Source organism: Pseudomyrmex gracilis, unplaced genomic scaffold, assembly GCF_002006095.1.
Source record: "Pseudomyrmex gracilis isolate BER0280 unplaced genomic scaffold, ASM200609v1 scaffold_24, whole genome shotgun sequence".
NCBI lineage: Eukaryota > Metazoa > Arthropoda > Insecta > Hymenoptera > Formicidae > Pseudomyrmex > Pseudomyrmex gracilis.
The window spans coordinates 1,046,747-1,069,445 of record NW_018020608.1 but is presented as its reverse complement, the minus strand read 5'-3'; the positions used below and the strand labels follow the sequence as shown (position 1 = coordinate 1,069,445).

Genomic DNA, 22,699 nt, shown 5'->3' with positions numbered 1-22,699 from the left:
CTGATTGATTTTTGGTTATGTTTGTACACTTCAAAAGATACTATAAAATCGTTCCGTTATACGATGGAAGAAACAGTACAAGTAATTGCGGAACATAGAAACAGCACTGTTTTATGACGTCACATTGTCAGTACTGGCAGTGAATGGCTGTGTTCCAAAATTTACTGCCAGCGCTAAAGATCTATAGTTTACGTCACATATATTATACAATTTTAGCACTGGCAGCAATTCTGGAACACAGGGTAAGAAATTGACAATTACTATTACGGCCTACAACTCTCCATTGTAGACGGCTCTTAAGGCCACGTGCAATGTGTGTGGTCTTTATCAGTTCTTAACTTATTCTATCTTTTTTTGCTTATAGTGGATTATCAGTAATCAAATGCTATGTATTCTTATAGATAGTGTTAAATATCAGAAATATACGAAAATGACTGAGAACACCTGTGACTGTGACACTAACCGTAAATGTGCAAAACACGAATCCATACAGAGTACGGAACTTTCCTATGGAAGACCAAAGAACGAAACTGCGTCAAAAAATTTACAGGAGGATAAAACAAATCGATCAGAGAATGAAGCGAATCTCCTCATTGATGATAGTGAAGAAGTAACGTGTAACGTAAAACTTAAAAAAGATAATGTAGATGAAAATTCTATACAAACAGATGTAAGTTGTTCATTAAATACAGAAGTAGGAATGTGTAACATAAAAACTGAAAAAGATGATGTAGATGAAAATTCTATAAAAACAGATATGAATTATGCATTAAATACAGAAGTAGGAATGTGTAATATAAAAACTGAAGAAGATGATGTAGATGAAAATTCTATAAAAACAGATATAAATTATGCATTAAGTACAGAAGTAGAAATGTGTAACATAAAAACTAAAAAAGATGATGTAGATGAAAATTCTATAAAAACAGATATAAATTATGCATTAAGTACAGAAGTAGAAATGTGTAACATAAAAACTGAAAAAGATGATGTAGATGAAAATTCTATAAAAACAGATGTGAACTATGTGTTAAATACAGATATAGACTTAGATACAAGTGATTTTGATGAGAAGAGCAAAATTGAGAAAAAACAATCAAATGAGTGCAATTCAGATACAGATACAGTCACGGATACAGGAGATTCTTCAGGAGAAGAAGAGAAGGAAATGAATACTCCAATAAGTACTTCAGCTTTTGTAAAAATAAAGCCTAAGCCTATAGATTACAGTGTGAGAGTTAGAATGGTTTTCTTAGATAATCTCCCATTAAAAACAGATGAGAAATTCATTCAAGGAATCTTTAAATGCTGTGAAGATATTAAATATAAACAAATAGAAATTCACACGATTAAAAAATATTACGGAAGAATTGTTAAACCATCATTAGGACGAAAAACAATAAAAGTAGCAACGATTACTTTTTCAACTTTAGATGCTGCGCAAAAAGCAGTTAATATGAATCCACTATGGATTAATGAACATTATGTGAACATACATTTTTTTGATGACACTTTTATTAACCCTGAAACCTTTCAGACTAATCGAGTATTTCTACAAAATGTACCACATGGTATGTATAAAATTATTAGTTTAATATATAAATTTATATATGAAAATATTCATCACATTGGTTTGAAAACTAGACATGACCAGTGAGACATTATGCAACATTTTTGGAGACTGTGGAGTACCATTGTACATACGTTATCTACACAAGGCAGTTACAGAAGAGTTTACTGGAATTGTTTATATCCAGTTTCAAACTGATGAAGCTGTTAGATGTGCATTACAAAAGACAAACCGATATTACTTCGATGGAGTATGTCTCACTGTAACTCAAGATTTGTCACCAGAAGTAAGTACCCAATAACAAGCAACAAATAGAGAATAATAGCACAATTCAATCATTAAAAAAAACTAAAACTTAGTTTGGATAAAAGTCCTATAATACATGAAATAAGTATTACATTCTTTTCCATTAAAATACTTTTAAATATATTACATATTGCAATTTTTTTTACAGTTGATTGAAAATATAACTACCTCACTTGGATTCTATACTTCATTTCAAGGTTTGAGAGCTGTTGTTCAAAACGAGTTATAACGGACTAATCTGTAATATAAGACATTAAATATTAAACTCTTTTGCATAAAAATGCTTCTAAACATATTATATATATATATTGCACTTTCTTTTACAGATTATGAATACAAACTTAACAGAAAATTGATCTCATGCAAGAACTGCTACAAATTTAGTAGAATATACGAATCTAACACAAGAATCATTCAAGAACTGTCATGGAAAATTTGAAGGCCTAAATATACTAAAAAATATGGACTACATCAACAAGTTATACCAATTTCTTCTCTTTCGTTCGAAACAAGAAAATAGAAGAATAAAGAGAAGAATAAGAAGGAAAAGAAAAGAATGAAAAATCACTAACTAACAGTACAAAAAAAGAGAGAAGAAGACTGAAAAATCACTAATAGTAAACAAAAACTTGTGATTGATAAATTTACAAGTAAAAACTTGTGACTGATAAATCTACAAGTAAAAACTTGTGACTGATACATCTACAAGTAAACTTGCTTTTTTATGAATTTGAGTGATATTTTTTTGTGAGTGATATTACAATAAATACGTGAGTTTTTCTAGTTTAGACATACATTTATGCATGTTTATTTCGAGATAATTGATAATAATGAACGGTTGTACTTTTCTCACTATACAACTGCGTTAAGACTTTGATATTTGTTCAGTCATCTTGAATGATAACATAAAAAGCAAACACTTATACATCTTAAACTTCTTGCAATTTACATAAAACCTAAACAGTATTTTCAAATTTAATAAATAGCGTGAGCAAATATCAAGAAATCTAATAAGGTACGTTTAAACGCAACATTGTTGTCTACATGATAACACATTAATCTCACTTTTTTTTAGCATGTAGCGATATTAAGTTTTCTCTCATGTCAACAATGTTGCGCCGATTTAAACTGATTTTTTTATAAAGAAAAATGAATGGAAAGCTACTAGGAGTTTTTTTTTTATATTATTATTTTAACGTGCCCATAACCGTTAGCCGAAGTTACTAGGAGTTTAAACATGAAGTTATGTTTTTGCTTCATTTTTTGTTATAATGTCTGCGTTCCGATATTCATTGCCAATACTAAAAATAAAAATCTATATTTCACATCACATGTCTTATAGATTTCCAGTACTGGAAATAAATATCGGAACGCAGCCAATGTTAACATTGGTTAAGTTCAGAAAACAACGGTTGAGAGATCACTTATGATAGAACTATTCTTCAAAACTTGTTACGGTTCCAAAAATATGATCCAATCATAAGTTATTATCGACTATTTGGGTAGGAACGGATGGGGTGGGGTGAAGGTAGGAGGAAGAAGGGTTTATGTATTGGGGCGTATGCGGATGGGATGATTTGGTGCTGTTAGCGGAGGAGGAAGGGTTGAGGGGAATGATGAGAGGGATGGAGAAATATCTGGCGAAAGGGTTTGGAAGTCAACGTAAATAAATCAAAAGTGATGAGGTTTAAGAGACGAGGCAGGAGTGAGAAAAAGCAAATGGAATGGTGGTGGAAGGGGGAGAGATTGGAGGAGGTGAGGGAATTCAAATATTTAGGGTATGTATGATCGCTTCTCGGCCTCATTGGCTAATTAATAATTACTTCGGGAAGGATGCAACGAACGCGAATTACTTCGGGAAGGATGCATCGACGTGGCGTATCTGCAAGTCGTCCAGTGCGTGCGGGGTCGGAGCGACCGCGTCGAGGAGCAGGACATGCACCTGGTGAGCGAGACGGCGTCAATAGGGAGGAACGGGGGGAGGGAGGCGCAGATAAAAGAGAGAGTGAGAAAAGGGGCGGCTATTATGAGTCAGGTGTAGGGGATTGGGAAGAGGAGGTTCGGTGAGGATTGGGATAGAAGGTTATGGTTGTTCGACGTATTGGTTTGGTCAGTGGTTGGATATGGGGTGGAGATATGGGGATGGAGAGAATGGGATAGCTTGGAGAGATTACAAAATAGGTATATAAGGTGGTTATTGGGAGTAGATTAGAGGACTCCGGGTCCTCCTATATCGTAAGGGAAGAAGCAGAGGGATTTATTAAGGGGAAGGGCGAGGCAAAGAGCCTGGAAATTTGAGGAAAGGTTGGAAGGAGGAGAGGGTAGCGAAATAGCGAGGCTATGTTTAAAGGAGATTAGGGGTAGAGAGGGGGGTGGGGAGGGGTTGTCTGAGTGAGAGAATGACAGGATAAAATATTATGAAGAGAGAGGAGTAAGGATAGCGGAGATGAGGGAAAGTAGAGGCAGGAGAATGGAGAGCTCAATTGTTGATAGAGAAGGAGAGGAGGATGCAGAGTGAGGAGAGATGGAAAAGGATTGAAAGTTCGAGGTATATACAATAGATGGTACGGAAGGATTAAGAAGGAAGGAGTGCCGGGGTATTTAAAAAAGGGGTGGGGAGAAAGCAGATGTCAGAGGGTGGCTAGGTTTAGGTTGGGGAACGAGATGAAAGAAGGTAGATACTGGGAAGGGGAGAGGGAAAGGGTGTGTAGAATGTGTGGATTAGTGGAGGAGGGAGAAGGATGGTTAAGGAGGTTGGAGGAATAATTTTGTGTAAGGTATTGTAACCCTAAGGGGAATCAATAAACACTATCTATCTATCTATCATAAGTTATTATCTCTCAACTGTTGTGCAACTGTTGAGTTGTCCGAATGCACCCAAAAAATTAGAGCAGAAAAGTTTTATGATAAGAGATCGTCCAAACAAACGAAATAATTGGTTGCGATTTTTGGTTTTTCTTTCAGTCATATGAGACAAATTTACAGAACGAAATTACTCTGATTGGTTGTCTTCTCACCATGATTCATTTTCATTTCGCTTTTGTGAAACGAAAAAGAGTTATGGTGGGGAATCAACCAATTAAAGTAAATCCGTTTGATAAAATTATATCTCATGTGAATCTCGGATTAAAATCCGGAATCTTGCTCGTCTATTTGCAATTGGTTGATCTCCCACTGTACATTTTTTTGTTTCGATTTTTCATGTAATTTATACATTAGTTAAGCATTGATAATTGCATTACATCTTCATCCTCGAGACGTTACAATTCTCGTTTTTTTTATTATGTTAACATCTAATAACATAATAAAAAAATTCGAAACAATATACGACCAATTGTTTCTAAAAGAGCTTCTATTAGTTTTCCTATATTCATTTTTTTTAATTTGAGACCAAATATTATTTTGAAATTTAAAATAGTAAATGTGTAAATACAGGTAAATCCTCGTATATATATGTAACGTGGATATTCCGTTCCACAGAAATGCCGCGTTATAGAAATCATGTTATACGAGGCTAGCATAAGCGCGCATATTGAAGAACCGAGTTGGACTTCAGTTTAATACATTTTATTTGTAAATTGCGTTGTACAAATTACCTGTAATTATGTATAAATAAACACACGTTTCTATGAAGTGTATTGTAATACTTGTCAAGTGTATAAGTTCTCTGTCTTGATAAAAGTCAAGAATTGTTTAATGATAAAGTTTGTTTTCAGCACTCTCGTGTTTCGTTGAATTCTTGATCTTGGCGTGTAATTGAGGTGGTAGATCTTGCATATTTGCAACTGCGCACTTGGGACAAAAGCGCTTTGTGTAAAATATACTGCATCCCAAACATACCGTGTGTTTGCATATATCGCAATCAGCGCCTAAAACTAAAACTTCACCGCTGTTTGGTAAACTGAAGGGATCTTTCATAATATAACAATCTTCCGAATAAATCAATTGTCGAGCAAACGGTGGTTTTGCGCCTTTGTAATCGTAATTTTCCTTCAAGGAACAAAAAGAACATGTAAAAGTGCCGCCTATAATTTTCGCCGTTTTTTGATTTGCGGATGTATTCTGTGGAACGTTTCTGCTAATAATTGCATTGTCTGATGATATGCTAGCTTCCATTCTGTAAAGTAACAATGAGCAAAATTTCACTGACTGCATCAACGGTTTTACGTACAAATTTATTTTAAATGCATATATTATACATACAATTTTACATATATATTAAATAATATAATTTTCTATACAAATTTCATTCTAAATAAGTACATCATTTTGTGTTTTTGACAGAAACAGTTTCTCTTTGAAATTCTTGGGGCCACCAAGTAGGTTTGACTACCTTCACATTTATACCCAGTACACTTAGCTGCTGAGCACTAAGAGATTCATTAATACGCATCAAAGCTAATCCATATTTTTCTACGTATCCCCGGAATTTTCCTACCACGTTGCCCGACTCGTCAAGAATCTTCTCATCGTACGCGATCAGTTTGTCCACGATATTCTCAAACACAAGAGGCATCAAACGTTTTCTCACCACACCCGTGTGATACGTACGCGCAGTTAATTCCTGACCTATGTAACAGCCTTTGTGAAAACTAACGCCGTGCAAGTAATCGCAATTGATCTCTAGAGGTAATGCTTTTCCAGGCGGTAAATCGTGCACACCTTCTCCTATTCCTAGCTTGTATCTAAACGCTCTATAATTCTCAACACCTTTAGAAGCGAACACATCGGAATCTAAATGTTTGATTATCTCATGCTCGTCAATTTGTGATTCTGCTAGAATTCTGAGACCTAAATCAGGTAATCTGGGATCTTCGTATATCATAATGTTATCGATGAATTTGCTGGTCTTACTGTTTAATGTACCGCAAGGAAATATCATTCCTTCTGGATTACGTTTTCTATTTTCATCCACAGTGGCTTTGGTGTCAAATGTTTTGAACGAATCAAACATTGACCAGACCTTCAATTTATCCCCTACATGTTCTATATCTATTTTCCGTCTTACGCGAAACATCTTCAGATGCTTCTGTAAAGAGTCGACGATTTGCGAGTCGCATTCTACAAAGTACGAATCGTTTTCCTGGCTCTTGTACACTATAGCGTCGTACATTACTCGACCCTTAATATTCAAAAACAAAGTATAGATGTTAGGAGCTCCTTCTTCGAGATGCTTCATATCGTTTGTGATTAATCCTTGCAGGAAAGTAGACGTTTCATAGCCGTTTACACGCAACATACTTCTGTTATCTAAGCGTTCTAACATCTTAGTGCCAGCCTGGGTAGAACCGCATCTAATTGCATATCTTTGGCAACCATTTCCTTTTCGTTTGCATGTTCGAAGGGCAGAGAAACTAATACGAATGCTCATTGTAGCAGTCGTCATGGATTCGACTAATCTTACTTTTCTACGAGAAACATACAGCAAGTAGAACTACATAGACATACAAGATTCTAACCTTTTCAAATGTTTTTAGTCTTACTAACCTTTAACCCTTACACCGGCTCGGTAGTCTCGCGACTCGCGACTGTCTCGGTCTCGCGACAGTCGCGACCTAAGTGTGGGAGTGTGGGAGCTGCGAGCAGGAAAGTGTCAAGTTCGAACTTTACCGACCGAAACGCTAATTGAATTGGGTCTCTTTTAATGTTTTTTATAATTGATAAGTGTTTTTATAATAGAGTCTTTATATTTTTTATACTTCTGACAATTAATATTAAATTCGAAAGGTAAGTAATAAATTGCACCCTTGTACACATTGTCACACATTATGAGAGTATCACAGGAATTTTTTCTGTAATGCATTTTATTTACTTTCTTTTCGTTTTTAACAAAGAAAACGATAGTGATCACAATTAGAATATTATAAATATCAGTCATTCGCGCGTTATTTTATTTTTATATATCATATTAAAAACGAACTTTTTGAAATGAGAATTTATAACAAATTAAATAATGTATTTTTTTTTTTTTTTTCTATGTATTTTCACATGGATTATGATATTTAAATATAAAAGTATGTACGAGAAAAAGTTGCTCAGTAAATCAATAGAACTTACTGGAACATGACAGGTCTTTTTAATCGCAATTTGTACATATCGATGGATTGTAAGGGGTTTATTCACTGAACTCAAAACGTTCTCACAATTACATCAGACTTGGTCGTTAGTAAAGTTTGTGCACCAAGATTTGTATGTGTGTAAATAAAGGCTTTGAATGACACCTCGGGGGGAGGGAAGAAAAAGTTCCTTCATTCGTGAACAAATTCGATATCTGGTCATTGTGTCAGACTGTATATATAATTTATATGTAATGATGTAATAAATGAGATTGAATACGCTTTCAGATGTGATCGTACATCAATTAAATACGTAAATCAGATATCGAATTTGTATGGACTTTTTTTTCCTAGCAATTCACTGTGTAACTAATGATACAACAAAAAGTGAGATTTTTTGCCAACAGAAGAAACTTCCGTCTTTAAAATACTTTAAGATAACAATATTATTCGTTATATTAAATATTAAATATTCTTTGAAAGTACCATAATGAAACATTTGTGTCGCACCCGGTCCCCAAACGTCTTGCAGAGATCCGTGAATAGATTCCTTAACGTGCGGCATAAGTTAGATAAAATAGCAAAGTTGTAATGTCTAGCACGATAAATTCATTATCTACAATAACGGGGGATGTATACATGCTTCTTAATCGACGAAATTACTCGCGTGATATAAAAAAGATACGGTACGAGTTCGGAATATATATTTGTGTGTCAGCTGTGTATTGTAATCGATTGACTGATAATCCAGTCTTCGCGTTCACGTTCGTCAATTCGAAGTTTCGGCCGAGAGAGAAAACAAATGTTTCTCCACAGTCTCCACGGTTATCTCGGGATATCTCGACGCTCTCAACTTGTGTGTTCCTCGTACATGCGTAACATATCATACTGCCATAAAATAAGCGCGGTCTTACCGTGGGGGCAGCATCTTTCTTTTTACAAACAATTCGTATACAGCCAGCGCGAGTCCGATCGGTTAAGATCGAAAACGGCATGGAAACATGACGTGCCGCGCCATATTATTTACAGACGACGAAAAAACCGATTTCGTCGCGAGTGAGGAGAAATTCTCGTATTCGGAGTATCCCGATGATGATAGTTATTGTGTTTTGTTATTTGCACGATAATGTCGAACCCCTGGGATGCGAATCTCCTTGAGGAGGAGCGTCGTTCTCTGACAACACTCGCGCTCAAAAAATTACAATTAATCTACAGACTAAATATGATTATACATCGAGTTTTTCTTCGCTGTTTCTCTACATCATACGCTATAATCTACGATAAAAAGAGACTGGCCAAAACATGCGCACAATTTTATTATCGCTTTGGCTATGACGTGACAATAGTAATAAATGATCTTAGCGTAATCGGCTACTCTCATCATAGAAACAATTAACGGTACGTGTTAACAAACGGGCGAAGCGGATCTTGTCCTCGACCCGTGCGGAAAAACCCTTCGTTCAAACGGCGAAAACACTCCGGACGCAACAAACCGGTAAAACAGCACGCGTTCCGTTTTCTGTTTATTTGTTTTTTTTTCTCTTCTTAATTTATTTCGTTTAAACAAAAGTTACGGCGTTGTTAAAACGTTCTTTTCATTTTCCACTTTTATATTCATGGAAACGCGCGCACGCAGCAAACACTTCTATGTTACAATTGCCATAAACGCGAGTTGCAAGATGACGAGCGCTGAATCAGACTAAAAAAGACTAAAAAAAAAAACAAAACATATGCGAACATCCACGTTGTATAAAAGGCAACTTTGTTAGCGCAGTCGCCGTGATTCGCGCTTCGTACAGTTTCTGTACCGCTCTCGCTTTCTCTCTCTCTCTTTTTCGCTTTACGGGGCGGGACGTTTCAAAGGGAAAAGCGCACGAGAAACAAAGCGACCGATTAATCTTGTTTGGATAGTCTCCGCGCTGCTTTTCACCGGTTTTCGCTTGCGGCTCGGGAAGAGGAAGAAGGAGCAGGCGATATCTCGAAGATTAAGGTAACATTAATCGCTGTCGTAAAATGCGAGGGATCGTGTTCCACACAGTGAACGGGCAAGAAAGATCGTCGTATGCGGTATGGATGTTAAATTACGCAAACTGTGTCAGTGACAGTCTCGAAAATGTGAGCAGCGATCTCGCGCGGCTTACTTGTCTTACATGCTAAATTGCATTGTCGCTTTTTGCGATACGCGGACCGAAACGTTTCTCATATTTGTTCTTAAATACTCGCTTTACGGAGAAATCCATCTATCTTGACGAAGAGTTGCCCCGCTTCGAGAGTAACAATGTCTTCCTTTATTCAGAACAGATATTTGGAAGTTTCTTAGTCTACGCGCTTCTTTTTATTTATCTCTCGTCGTACAGTCACGAAGTCAAAGTTTGTCCTCAGTGCCTGACGTCCACCTCGTCTGTAGCTTGATTTTCCAACGTGCAGGGTCTGAGAAACTCTTGACCTCTTTCGTGCAGCCACTTGTTTGCAACTGAAAGTAATAATGCAAGTTTTGCGAAATTAATACAACATTCTCTTCGTTTGCAAAACTAAACTTTCAGTTGTGTGTGTATATGTAGTGCAGTACATTTGAATGAAATTTAGTTTTTTGTTTCTTCGTTACATTCTTCTCGGTCGTTTAACATTTTTTTTTTTAAAGATCTTACGATTTTGTGAAAAAAAAAAGCAGTCGTTTTTTCCGCAACATACCCCACTTCGATCCTGTAAGTACGGGACAAGCCGCGTGTCTGGTTTTGAAATCACCCTCGCCATTAGGTTTGAGATTATACCAAAACGCCGCGCTACCTTTCTTCGGCCAGAGCGAAATGTTGATGGCAGTGAATACGGTGCCGCCTCCTTGCTCGACATCGCTCATCTGTGGATAACAGAACGGGACAACGTTACGCGTTATTTCGCGTGAGTCGTCAGCTCGCGACAAATTGCACGACTTACGTAATACAAAACCGTCGCGATTCTGTTGCCGGTCCCCAGGCTCTTGAACGCGTTCGTCTCTTCTTTCTGCACACGTGAAAAACAAAAGAAGATCCATTATATAGCGACGAATAGTTTCGCGCGCGGAGAATACCATAGAACTACGAACTCAACTTTCCCCTTACCCTGGCAAAGTCGAAGTGCGGCTCGTAATGACCGCCGATGCCGTAATTGACAACCTGAAGTTCCTCGGCGGTTTCGACGGACAAGCTCGTCATGTGTTCCACGCGTTTGCTCACCGCCGCTACGTGCTTGTGCTCGTGTTCCTGCAGCCATGCGCTCTTGCTTATACGATAATTCGCTATCTCTAAGGCACCAGTCTTGTAGTTCTGCACCGTCGCGCGTTTAAACTGCAACAAAACTCAATTACGTTCAAGATATCCGCGATCGGCTGACTTTATCCCCGAAAACAAAACAGCTCGATTATTTACCCGCGGCTGAGCCATTCGCTTGATCGTCTCGATCTCCTCGTCGTAGATCACGTTGTGATAAACAACTATCCTCGGATCTAGATACGCCTCCTCTTCTTTGAACGGCGCAATCTTCAGGAAGGGAATTCCACGGTCGACGTAACGACACTTGAGATTCTTCTCAACCTCCGGCGGAATAGATACCTCGCCGCGACAAAGCATTTCGTACCTCTCCCTCTCCGTCATTTCGTCCCACGTTTTCACCCTTTCCTCCGCGACAGTGAAGTTCTGCAAGCGCGATAACGAACTTTATGGACGCCCGACGCGCGAGCCGGAATTACTCCCGGTGCTTTCGCATCTTCGAAAAATAATAGCCGGCGAAAAGTTCTCCCGCTAGTTTAACGATCTCTTTCTTCGTCCGCGCGCGCTCTTCGTGAAATATGCGCATTAACTAGTACATTAATTTTCTTGCACGGTAAATTCTATTATTAGAGAAAATCACTGAGTGTTTTTCGTGCATTCTCAGCATTTTCATTGAATTAATTACTTCCCACGTCCGATTCTCTTCGAAAAGCTGTTGAATTTTTTTTTTGTTTTTGTTTTTGTTTGTTTTTTACCTGTTCGGGAATCGCAGTATCGTCCTGCCCGTCCTCACCTCGTTTCTTCTTTGACTGACTGGCCTTGCTTTGAATCTCCTTCTGGTAATACGCCCGATTGCCCAGGGCTCTTTCGTGTGTGGGCACCAGCTCGAGCAGCTCGTTCGTCATGCTCAAAGCGCGGGCGACGTTACCTAAGAGCGATCAAAAAAGTACAGAATAACACGTTTGATATGCGTTGCTCGAAGAAGAGTCAAACGCGCTCGAGTTAATTTTTTTTTTTTTTAAAGATATTTTTCCGCTTTCTTCGCGAAATGTACATAAATTTACTGTCGAAACCTTGCATGTATGTCGAAAACGCCAAATATTCCAGTATGTCGGGCTTGGACGTGGTGGTGGAGTTTTGTTCCTCCTGCAGACGATCCATGGCCTCTTGCATCCACAGCACCGTGTGATAGTAATCACGATTGTGATAAGATTGCCGTCCCAACTCGAAGCAATCGCTCGCTGAAACATGCGGAACGACGAATGGAACGCGACGAAAAAACAAATTAGATCATTGAGAAAGAAATGGCGAATCGCCATATCGGAAACATTTTTATACAGGCGATTCGTCGTCGGCGTTTCCCGTCGTGAATTTCGTTCTATTAGGTTCGCAAGCAGAAGCCACGGTATATATACGCCGGAAAAGTTAGTTCGCTAATTAATTTTCTCGCGAACCGCAAAGCGCTCCTTCGTCTTTCTTTGCGCTGCGAAATTTTCCCGACGGCTCATTACACACTTCTTTTTACATCGTCAAGAGCGAATAGGCGCGTCGTACAATTTACTTTTGCGCGCGAATAATATTTAATCAGAAAACTAAATTTCCGATGGAAAGTCGAACTTTTGTACACAATGTCACACACACATATGTTAAGTTTTTTCGAATATAAATTGTTTCTTCTCGCAACTTAAGAAACTACCATATCTACCCACAAAAATAGATATTAATTAATCGATTGAATTAACTTGTTTAAAAATAAATTTTATCCATACCTTAATTATAGAATAAACACATCAAATCAATAACGTAAAATTAATTTTGTTACAGTTTCTGCAAAGATTCACAAACGTACCGCTCAATCCGGTGCTGTATTGCACCCCATTCAGGACGCCCCTCGCAACATGCGCGGTTTCAAGCTTATACGTGTCCTGTAGCCTCATCAAAGCGACTGCGGCGCCGTTGAGATCCTCGTCGGTCGGGAATTTCAAATCGCTCCTGGAATTCGTGATGTTCGCGACGAAAGACTTGCCAACGTCTTCGGTTATCAGCTCCTCGACCTTTTTCCAGTCGGTGGTCAACCGCTTCACCAGCAGATAAGCGTTTATTGGATTCGACAGATACTGTTGAATGTTCTTAGACGCTTCTTCGTGCTCTCTCGCGTAATCCTCCACGTTTCTGAAAAGGACACATTTTCGATCTGTTGAGAAAACCGTAGCAGTTAGAAGTCAATCTTTGCACTAGTCTTGTTTTCTCGGAATCGAAATTCAGATTCGCTCGAGACACAAGTCGAAATCGAAAACGGCATTAAATCGTTCAATTAAAATCCTTCGAAATCTTCCTCCAATTCAAATCGGTCTCTCCGCAAACTTTATTCGAATTTATTGTTTTATTCTAAAAAAAAAATTTTACACATGCAAAAGCGGTTCGAAATTCTGCACTTAAAACTGTTGTTTCACAAATGGGGATTCAAAGAGAATTCGCGAACGAAGGAACGGTCTTTCTCTTTGAGCGATTAAATCCTAAATATCAGTCATTCGGGGGAAATTCATTATTCGTAATCATATCGCTCGGCTTGTCCAATTAATAGTCCGATATCCTTAAGCAATTCAAAGTTGCGCGAACGAAACGAGGCGACGAGAACTTCTTATCTGCGAGAAAGCGAGATAGAAACGTGCCACTCGACGTTCAATTACAATCGAGAGCCGTGATTCCATCGTGATATCAACTCCGCCGCGAGCGATAGAGACGTTTCCGACACCTGGCGACACCATTGTCCCCGATGTCGCACTGTGCGAAATGTCTTCTCTCTCTCTCTCTCTATCTCTCTCTTCCTCTCTCCCTTGACTTATCTCGCGCCGAGAATCGTCGGAACAGACGTCGATTCCTTCTCACCGTCTCTAATGTACAGTCGAGGGACGAGACTTTTTCCTTCCTAAAAACGACGAGGACCTGTCCTCGCCCGAGGCGTTTCCGACGTCCGTCGCGTAGAAGTCGCGACAGAGGCGCATCACTCATCGCGGAGGAGACATAAGTCAACTTTCTTACGAATGAGTCGGGAAATTAATGATCTTTTTTTTTTCTCGCTGATATATATTGTATTAGATGTGAAATATACGGTGAATTCCTGGGTCGAGTGCTATATATATTTTAATTCAACGCCTCGTTGAAACACGAGTAAAAATTTGAAAACAAACTGAAATAGCGGTTTTAATTTATCTTTCTATCGTAATGTGTACACACATATTAATAACGATAAAAAAAAAAACGTTTTTTTTTCTTGCTTTTTAGACTTTTTTTCGGAATTCTGGCGAAACAAAACGATGTCAATCGTAGGTGAACGCGCGAAATAAAAAAAAAAAAAAAAAAAAAAAGGAAAAACGTGTCCACGTGGGCATCGGCAACGCGACAGGTCGATCGTTAGCCAAAGGTATATGACGCGCCATATAAATTACGGGAATAAACGCAGCAGGTGCGCGTGACTTCGAACGCTTCTCTCTCACCTCCGCGATGTGCCTCACACGTGACATTCACAGCTGCCGGCGAGCGGAATTGCGAGCGACCATGCAATACTTCGCACGTATATATTTGTTGGTAATTGTTACAATCGCGAAAAATAAATCTCGAAATAAAACCCGCTCCCAATAATCAAACGTCACTGTTGACAAAAACTTAATCCCCGGATATACAATGGCTTGTATGCACAATACTGTATACACAAAATTAATAGCAAACATAATGACGATAGTTATGTATGACAAACACACTTGATATAATGTTTCCATAAGTATGTACAATTTTTCCGACAATTATAAATATTTTTGGAAATAGATTGACGCTTCTTTTTTTAACTAATTGATTGAATAGCAAGTCAATCACTCGAATCAATGCGCATCTTTCAATATGTTTTGTATTCCAAAAGTAAAATTAACACTTTTGTGATCCTTCTATTTTTTTTATTTTTTTAAATTTAGACGAAAAAAAGTTTGTTGCTATTATACAAACAAAAAAATTAGTTTACTCGAATTTTGGTTTCGTCAACAAAACAGAGGTTAGCAAATTTTTCTCGTTAGTCCCGTGATAAAAAATTTCTTGCTCTTCCGGCAAATTTTTTTTTTCTGCAATTGTATCATTTTCATGGTAGTAACAAAGCACGTTCGTTATCTCAAAAATCGTGTACGCAGCGCGTTTCCCTCGCTATATAACGTTACATGATTCGGAACGCCCGTTAAAAGAGACCGCCCTAACGCGCTAACGGCTAAATGACACGTCGATACGGAGAGCTTTATTAAAAGCGGCATGTGAGAGAGAGTTGAGGCCTCGTGGGGAAGCGTCGTGCGAAAGACAGACACGGGTCCCGATAACGATAGTTCTTTGTATCACGAAGCTCCGAGCCAATAACGAAAGCCGTCTCGTTAGCGCGATTTTTCACCCGTTCCTCCTGGCCCCGTCGTGTCAGCCGTTCGTTTCGCGGCGCATCGCTGACGACAGATTTTAATTAACGATACGCGTGTGTGACGCTGTTCGCGCCACGAAAAGATGATCGGTCCGGCTGCCTCTCTCGTGCGGTTTTCGCTCTCTCATCGTCCCTCTCTCATCTCCCTTTGGACGCGGCTGGCGTCGCATCCATAAACGCGGGGTGCTTCGACTTTTTGAAGCATTGCACGTCGAGAGATGCACGTTGAGAGGTGGCTCTGAAAAAAAATCCTGCTTTCAATTTTCAACAAAAGATCCTCCCGACGATATTTGAGATTGAATTTTTTTTTTTTTTTTTTTCAACCGTAGCGCTGAGACAACTATTTTAACACGAGAATGTTTTAAAGATAAAGAGATGTGTTGAGAGCGCAAAAGCGCGCGCTTGCTTCACTTGAAAAATTACTCCGCTCCGAAATTTACTCTCTGGTTGCTTTATCGTATTATTTTTCAGCGTTTCACAAAGACAACAGCAGCCGGGGCAAGTTGTGTGTCCGACGTAAAAATGGTTTGCGTAATTATTAAAATACATGCGTTTCCCAGTTAAATTCGCCGCAAAAGGATTGTGCGGTATCCTGCAACGCGCGCGAAAAAGATATGTGTACAATATCTCTCTCTGCAGAGATGAACTTTATAATCTCTTCTTTCTCATTTTTCATGAACAACGGGTGCGCTTTGTGTGCGATATTTGCCGTCATCGCCGCCGACGCCGCCTCCGGTCAGTTTCCGCGATGCTCCCGGCTGTTTTTCTCTATTCGCGTCACCACGCAAATGGAACAGCTTGGTACATATGGGACAGACAATTCAGCTCATGAAAGGCAGTAGCGGATCTCGTTATGCGCGTTTCACATATGTTAAAGAATCTTTGATACAAAAATTTACCAGTTGTTGCAAAAATGTTACGAAAAAAGAGATTTTTTGTTTTTTTTTGTTTTTTGTGTATTATTTACCTAAAAAAAAAAAGAAAAAAATAATTTGTATTTGTTTTACATTAAAGTTTCTACATCACGTTTTTCTCTACGGTATAATTTTGTATTTTTCGAGAAAAATACGTTATCTTAAATTATTTTGTATTTCAATTAAAAATTAATATACAAGTAAGTGCTTTATAACATTTAGTTTGCACGTAATAAGAAAGTGAAGTTCGAAACACTTTTCTTCTCATGTGTGTGTTGTTTTGTGCTTTTCTGGTTCCGCACTCGCTAAATCCACCACTGGTGAAAAGTGGTCGGCAGTTAGAAAGCTTTCAACTCACCATGTGATGCGATGCGATAACGGATACTACCAACCTGTCGCTCTTATCCCTCAGCCACCCTTTTTCAGCACTTCAGCCACCCCCGGGGATACTCTCGCGAGGATAATGGCGTTCGTCATTTAGTCACTTCCGGTGGTTCCACGAGACCGCCGAGGATTTGCATGAAAATTTACTCGCAGTTGCTTCGCTTCCATACGAATACAAACTTTTATATCTTGCCAAGAAAAAAAAAATACACCTTTTTGTCATCGGTCAAAGCCAATTTTTTCATATATTGTTTAATTTAATTACACACTTTCGCGCAAACGTATCGCATATTTCAACTCTAAATCTACTCATTTTCCCATTAATAAAATATCTAGCTAAATGTACCTTCTATTTTGCTGCAAATTAGTTTAGATTAGATTGGAAGAACGCTATTAAAAGTCCATTATAGGCGTAGGATCCATTGGCTAGGCTAATCGCGTGTGCGAGGCGACGATCGATTTTGCGGAACGAATCATCTTTACCGTGCCGGGCCTCTGTCACCCACCGTTACGAAATTCCTTCATTATTCTCGGCAGATAAGAACGGTCTCGTCGAGTCGTTACCATCAGTGGCGCGTTGCCGCGCATGCGCGCCGAGGATTCCGTCCGAGACCGCACGACGGTATATCAACGACGCCTCTTCTGTTAGTCGACAACGCGCGCCGAGGAACGATGCCGATGAAGGAACGCGAGCGCGAGGTGTTGTTTATGTGATATCTAATCGGAATATTTTCGACCGCGCGTGTTCCCCCGACACGCGCGCAGGATCGCCGCGCTAACGTGAGTACGATTTAACACGCCGTTGCCAAGTGTTTCGCGTCGAATCGACCGCGAGTGCTAATCATGGCGGACGCAACGTTCGACTCGGGCAAACAATCTACGCCGTATCTCACCGACTTTCCTGCGACGGTACAGTACGGATGGTTCAGATCCGGCGAGCCGGACACCGTTGTTAGCTGCGAAAAACAACCGGACGTGTACATATGTTTGAACGGTGGTGTGAATTGTCGAATTGTCGGTAAGACAGGCGCATACGAGTGGAAGTTCAACATCTTCACGACAGGTAAGTGGCAACAACCATGTGCTCGTCTCTTGTCGCGATTTCGCGGGAAAGTTAAAATACTTATTCGATTATTAATCGCATGTTATATTAATAAACGTTTACATTCGGTCCGTATGTGTGTGTTGCGTGATCTTGCGTGTGTGTTGTTGATTTATATTTTCGACAATAATTTGTATATCAACGTAATTGTTTTGGTAATTGCGTTATAAAATTACAAAAGAAAGATTGAGTGTTGAGATTGAGTGGTAGACATGTTGTGGTAGTTTAGTCTCAGGAAACGTGTGTTGTTCTTTGTTATCGAGTATTATTTCGAAAATAAGATAAGAAATCTCACATCTTTCCAAACGAGCGAGACTCTTTCTCTTTTCTTTGGAAATAAAAGTTATTTGTGTGTTATAAATGTAAAAATTAAAATTTTATGTAAATACATGTATTTTTTTCTATACTTTCGGAATGCAAAGAAATTAAGTAAACGAGTTTTAAATGAATCGTTAAACCGCATATCAGAGATGTTTTCCCGTTCTCTCGCTTTGTAATCGATTAAAATCCAATTAATCTCCGGTCAAGTACAGAAATAACACAACAGCGAAATTTCATTAGAGATACCGATAAAATTTGTTTTCTCTAATACTAATGCAACTCTTAGTATGCCACTCTTCGAAATTTACATTTAATTGTTTTTCGTCAATATCTGATCTCTCCCAAAGGAGGTAAGCAGTTGCGGAACGTAGCCTTGCTATCAAACGATTTTCGCGACAACTTCGACTTGAAGACCGTGTTTGAGGACGGCATCAAGATCGGTGTGACAAACGGCAACGAATGGCACGATTCCTCTATTGCAAACACTTTCGATCCATGCAAGAAGAGACACTACACGGTGACGATCGCGTTCACCGCCAACAATCACGGCACGTATCGGCAGAACGTGATATTCGGATTCAGACGTAATCCGGTATATCTGCAGAAGATCTGCGCGGACTACCTCTCGATCAACGACTATAAGCGCATTCAACTGGCCACCAAATATCAGATTTCGCAAATGTCACCGATATGGGGAAATCCTTACGAGTTCGATTCGATTTCCTTCATGTCGTCTTATACAGATCCCAGAGAGATCAAATTATCCAAGATCTATCCCCTTCCCGACAAACAGAATTTCTTCCTCACCCAGGACACGTTGTCGGAAAAGGAGCTGACGCCACAGAACTATCGGGGTCGTTTGCACGAAATGATCACACTCGAGGAGATCGCCAGACACGAGCAACTCTCGAGATATAATCACATCTCTTATGTGGGATTGCTCTCGAGTTACGAGCTGACGAATAATAACTCTACCGAGACCAAATATGCGCCGCCCGGTGAACTCTTTGCACAGGTGCGATTTTTATTTATTTTTTTTATTTTTTTAATTTTTTTTTTTTTTGTTGAGAAGACAGACTCAGTTGTTTCCGCTTTTTGTATCTGATTCATTTGTTGTGTGTCAACACGTGTTCGATTTTTTTTTCTTTTTTTTTTTTTCCCCATTATCTTTCTCTTCTTCTATCTTTGCGCGGTTATCGTTACGCTTGTGAATCTATCGCGCGCAAACTTGCTCTTTTCTCGCACACAACAAACCCATCGCGTATATTATTACTCTATCTTTCTCTTTTCTCGCTCTCTCTCTCTCTCTCTCTCTCTTTCTCTTTCTCTTTCGCTAACTTCAATCCCGACTAATTTCCGCTCAGAAGGAGAAGGGATGTTCTCTCCTGTTTATTTATTAACTTTCTTCCTTTTTCGGTCGACTAAGGATCTGTCCTTTTCTCTCTCTCCGCTTGTAGCAAAAAGCTGACATTTCTTGCCATCGCAGCTCCTGACCAATCGAGATATCCTGGAGGACACGCAGAGCGGTAGGGTCATGCAACGCAGCTGTAATAGCGTTCTACTTAAGATGCGACCCAACAACAACTCGGAACATCGGATTTTCCATGCTTACATCGAGGACAAGTGCCCGCCGTACTTATTCGTCAGACTGAGCAAGGATTGCGTCAACTTCTGGCGCTCGGCGGAGCACGCCAATACTGACGTCCAATTGGAGGTGCAATTTGTGCTGAACCGTTTAAATTTCTGCGAGTGGCACTTAGCAGTCGACGCTCTTCAGGATGTGAACCTGGTCTTCTTGAGGGACGAACATCTGCAGATCGACAAAGATATTATTCACAACTTCCTGCAGATCGATGCGAACGACCTCAACTTCATTTCCACTTTGATGTTGAATTCGGTCTTTAATCAGGAACAGAAGCAAGCAGCTACGGTGATGACACTGCCGGTCAACACCACTCCTTCGGCGCCTGTGCTCTTGCTGGGACCCTTCGGCACGGGCAAGACGTTCACACTGGCGCACGTGCTGCACCTGCTCGTGCAGAATCCAGACAATCGGATACTCTTGTGCACGCACAGCAATAGCGCCGCGGATCTTTACATCAAGGAATGCTTCCACTTCTGGTACACGAAGAATAAAAACCACAGATTTAAGCCCGTTCGGATTTATTACAAAAGGCGCGCATTAAACACGGTAGGTCAATGACATTGCTTCGTCTTTTTTTCTTTCTGAACGATTAACGGAAGAATCTTTCAACGAAAGATTTGTAATTGTCCTCGCGATTTAGGTGCATCCGGTGGTTCGGCAATACTGTCTGATGGACGAACATTACTTCTTTCGCGACCCGGAGGAGAATGATCTTCGCGACTGCGGTCTAATAGTGACCACACTGGCGACTTCGAGTTGCCTGATCAAATTGGATCTAGATCTGACTCACATAATTATTGACGAAGCGGCCCAGGCGTTTGAATGCGAGGCGTTGGTAGCTTTGACACTGGCCAATGCTCATACTCGTCTAATCTTGGCGGGTGATCACATGCAACTCGCACCGGAGATCTATAGCGTATTGGCGAGCAATCTAGGACTGGGCATTAGCCTTCTCGAAAGGATGAATAATTTCTATCCGTCAAATCATCCGTGTCGGATACATCTGTGTCACAATTATCGCGCGCATAAGGACATAATCGATTATACGTCCAAGACATTCTACAACGGCAAAGTCAAATCTGCCAACACGGAATTAAAGAGACATCCGATTCTAAAACCACTGACGTTTTATGCCGTCAACGGATCAGAAAAAAAGGTACGTATATGTATATATATATATGTGTGTGTATATACGCTAGAAAACATCGACGAATAGAAAATAGAAAGGTGCAATCTGTGCATTTCATAGGACGTACACTCTACGGGATACTACAACGAGTCAGAGGCACAAATGATAGCAGGATGCGTTGAAGAATTGAAAAACACATGGCCGACCGAACAATGGGGTCCCTACGGCGAGGGATCCATTGGAGTTCTGGCGTACTATCCCGAGCAAGTTTTAACATTGCGAAAAGAATTACGCAATCGCTATCTTTCTGACGTATCCGTTGAAAGAGTGTTAAACGTTCAAGGCAAACAGTTCACCGCGGTGTTTATCAGCACGGTGCGAACGAAGACATGTGACAGGTATATATCGACGTAAATGTAAATTAATACAAACATTTTGATAATTCGAGCTCAATGAAAATTTTCGATTGTTACAGATTGTCCGCCGAGGCGAAAGTCAAGGATTACGGATTTCTGACGGATCCGCGCTTACTAAACACCGCGTTGACGAGAGCAAAGTGTCTTGTGGCGGTCTTCGGCGACCCGATCGCTCTGCTCACCATAGGTTCTTGCAAAGAGCACTGGAAAAAATACATGGAAGTCGCCTCTCTGCAGGGTATCGATCTGGAACAGATAAAGGCATGCCTGATGGACGTTCCCAAGCTACAAATGTGTCCGTTGAACCCACTCGCGGAAGTATTTGTTCCCCGAATACAGCCCTTCATTCGATATGTTCAAATACCACTTGCGTACAATGTACCAATAAGATATATCGTATCGCACCCACCGCAAACCAATGTTTTGATGAAAACACACGCAGTTCAAAATCAAAATTTCACCGAGCTTCCTCCTCTGGTTGCCCCAGATTATTGTCGTCCGTTCTAAGAAACAGAGTCGTTGTACAACTTGCCCTTACGTAGCGGTGTACTGTTCTTTTCGATCGTATCGATCGCACACACAAAAATTTACCGAACTGACGAGTTCCATGCATGTCATTTCTCGATTTTTTACCTGCGTGATGGCTTATGCATTACGGACATGTATATAAACTATATATATATATATATATATAAATTATATTAACTAACGTATATATCATTGTGTGTATGTGTTTATGAATTTGTTATCGATAGATGCCTACTATCGTGTGGTAAGATCTGGTGGCCTGAACGTTCTTTTGCTACGAGGAAAAAAACAACAAAAAACAAAACAAAAAAAAACAAAAAACAAAAAACCAAAACAAAAAACAAAAAAAACAAAAACCAAAAAAAACAAAAAAAACAAAAACAAAAAAAAAACAAAAAAACAAAAACAAAAAAAAAGTCTCACAGCAAATTTTATCGAAACCTTCTCAGGAACATTTTGTGTACATGTGTGTTGATATTTATCAGGCAAACAGGCATTTTCGATTTAATGCAAACGTATAAATACCTTCTTGTTACTATGTACGAGCATAAATATATATACACGTAGAAGAAATGAAAAAAAAAGAGAAAAAAAGAAAAAAAAAGAAAAGAAAAGAAAAAAGAAAAAAAATGA

General features: G+C 39.5%; 4 protein-coding genes across 7 annotated transcripts in view; 2 read left to right on the top strand and 2 right to left on the bottom strand.

Moving 5' to 3' along the window:
- Positions 1 to 308: 308 nt before the first annotated feature.
- LOC109852102 lies at positions 309 to 5,562 on the top strand. Of its 3 annotated transcripts, XR_002249967.1 has the most exons (5): positions 309 to 1,571; positions 1,645 to 1,856; positions 2,025 to 2,073; positions 2,203 to 3,631; positions 3,709 to 5,562. XR_002249967.1 is itself a non-coding variant. In XM_020422941.1 (4 exons), exons 1-4 carry the CDS (start codon positions 383 to 385, stop codon positions 2,313 to 2,315), a joined length of 1,563 nt encoding a protein of 520 aa, XP_020278530.1. In that variant the 5' UTR covers positions 309 to 382; the 3' UTR covers positions 2,316 to 5,562. The 3 variants fall into 3 exon arrangements, 2 of the variants coding, with proteins under 2 accessions (XP_020278530.1, XP_020278531.1); XM_020422941.1 differs by having other exon boundaries at positions 2,203 to 5,562; XM_020422942.1 differs by having other exon boundaries at positions 2,025 to 2,116; positions 2,203 to 5,562.
- Positions 5,563 to 6,102: 540 nt separating this feature from the next.
- LOC109852105 (putative transferase CAF17 homolog, mitochondrial) lies at positions 6,103 to 7,446 on the bottom strand. Its single transcript, XM_020422945.1, has 2 exons — positions 7,364 to 7,446; positions 6,103 to 7,284 (listed from the first exon to the last, which is right to left on the bottom strand). Exon 2 carries the CDS (start codon positions 7,260 to 7,262, stop codon positions 6,141 to 6,143), a length of 1,122 nt encoding a protein of 373 aa, XP_020278534.1. The 5' UTR covers positions 7,263 to 7,284; positions 7,364 to 7,446; the 3' UTR covers positions 6,103 to 6,140.
- Positions 7,447 to 7,722: 276 nt separating this feature from the next.
- The window catches only part of LOC109852101 (prolyl 4-hydroxylase subunit alpha-2), an 88,036-nt gene continuing 73,059 nt past the window's right edge, over positions 7,723 to 22,699 (bottom strand). For both annotated transcript variants that reach the window (XM_020422939.1, XM_020422940.1), the window contains 8 exons: positions 13,027 to 13,349; positions 12,251 to 12,418; positions 11,933 to 12,105; positions 11,337 to 11,603; positions 11,031 to 11,255; positions 10,867 to 10,932; positions 10,624 to 10,789; positions 7,723 to 10,405 (listed from right to left, as the gene is read on the bottom strand). In XM_020422939.1, the coding sequence (XP_020278528.1) occupies positions 10,311 to 10,405; positions 10,624 to 10,789; positions 10,867 to 10,932; positions 11,031 to 11,255; positions 11,337 to 11,603; positions 11,933 to 12,105; positions 12,251 to 12,418; positions 13,027 to 13,349 (1,483 nt within the window). In that variant the 3' untranslated portion in view covers positions 7,723 to 10,310. The remainder of the gene's footprint in view (positions 10,406 to 10,623; positions 10,790 to 10,866; positions 10,933 to 11,030; positions 11,256 to 11,336; positions 11,604 to 11,932; positions 12,106 to 12,250; positions 12,419 to 13,026; positions 13,350 to 22,699) is intronic.
- LOC109852098 (probable helicase with zinc finger domain) lies at positions 17,563 to 22,414 on the top strand. Its single transcript, XM_020422936.1, has 6 exons — positions 17,563 to 17,988; positions 18,696 to 19,363; positions 19,835 to 20,539; positions 20,634 to 21,149; positions 21,243 to 21,520; positions 21,598 to 22,414. Exons 1-6 carry the CDS (start codon positions 17,769 to 17,771, stop codon positions 22,043 to 22,045), a joined length of 2,835 nt encoding a protein of 944 aa, XP_020278525.1. The 5' UTR covers positions 17,563 to 17,768; the 3' UTR covers positions 22,046 to 22,414.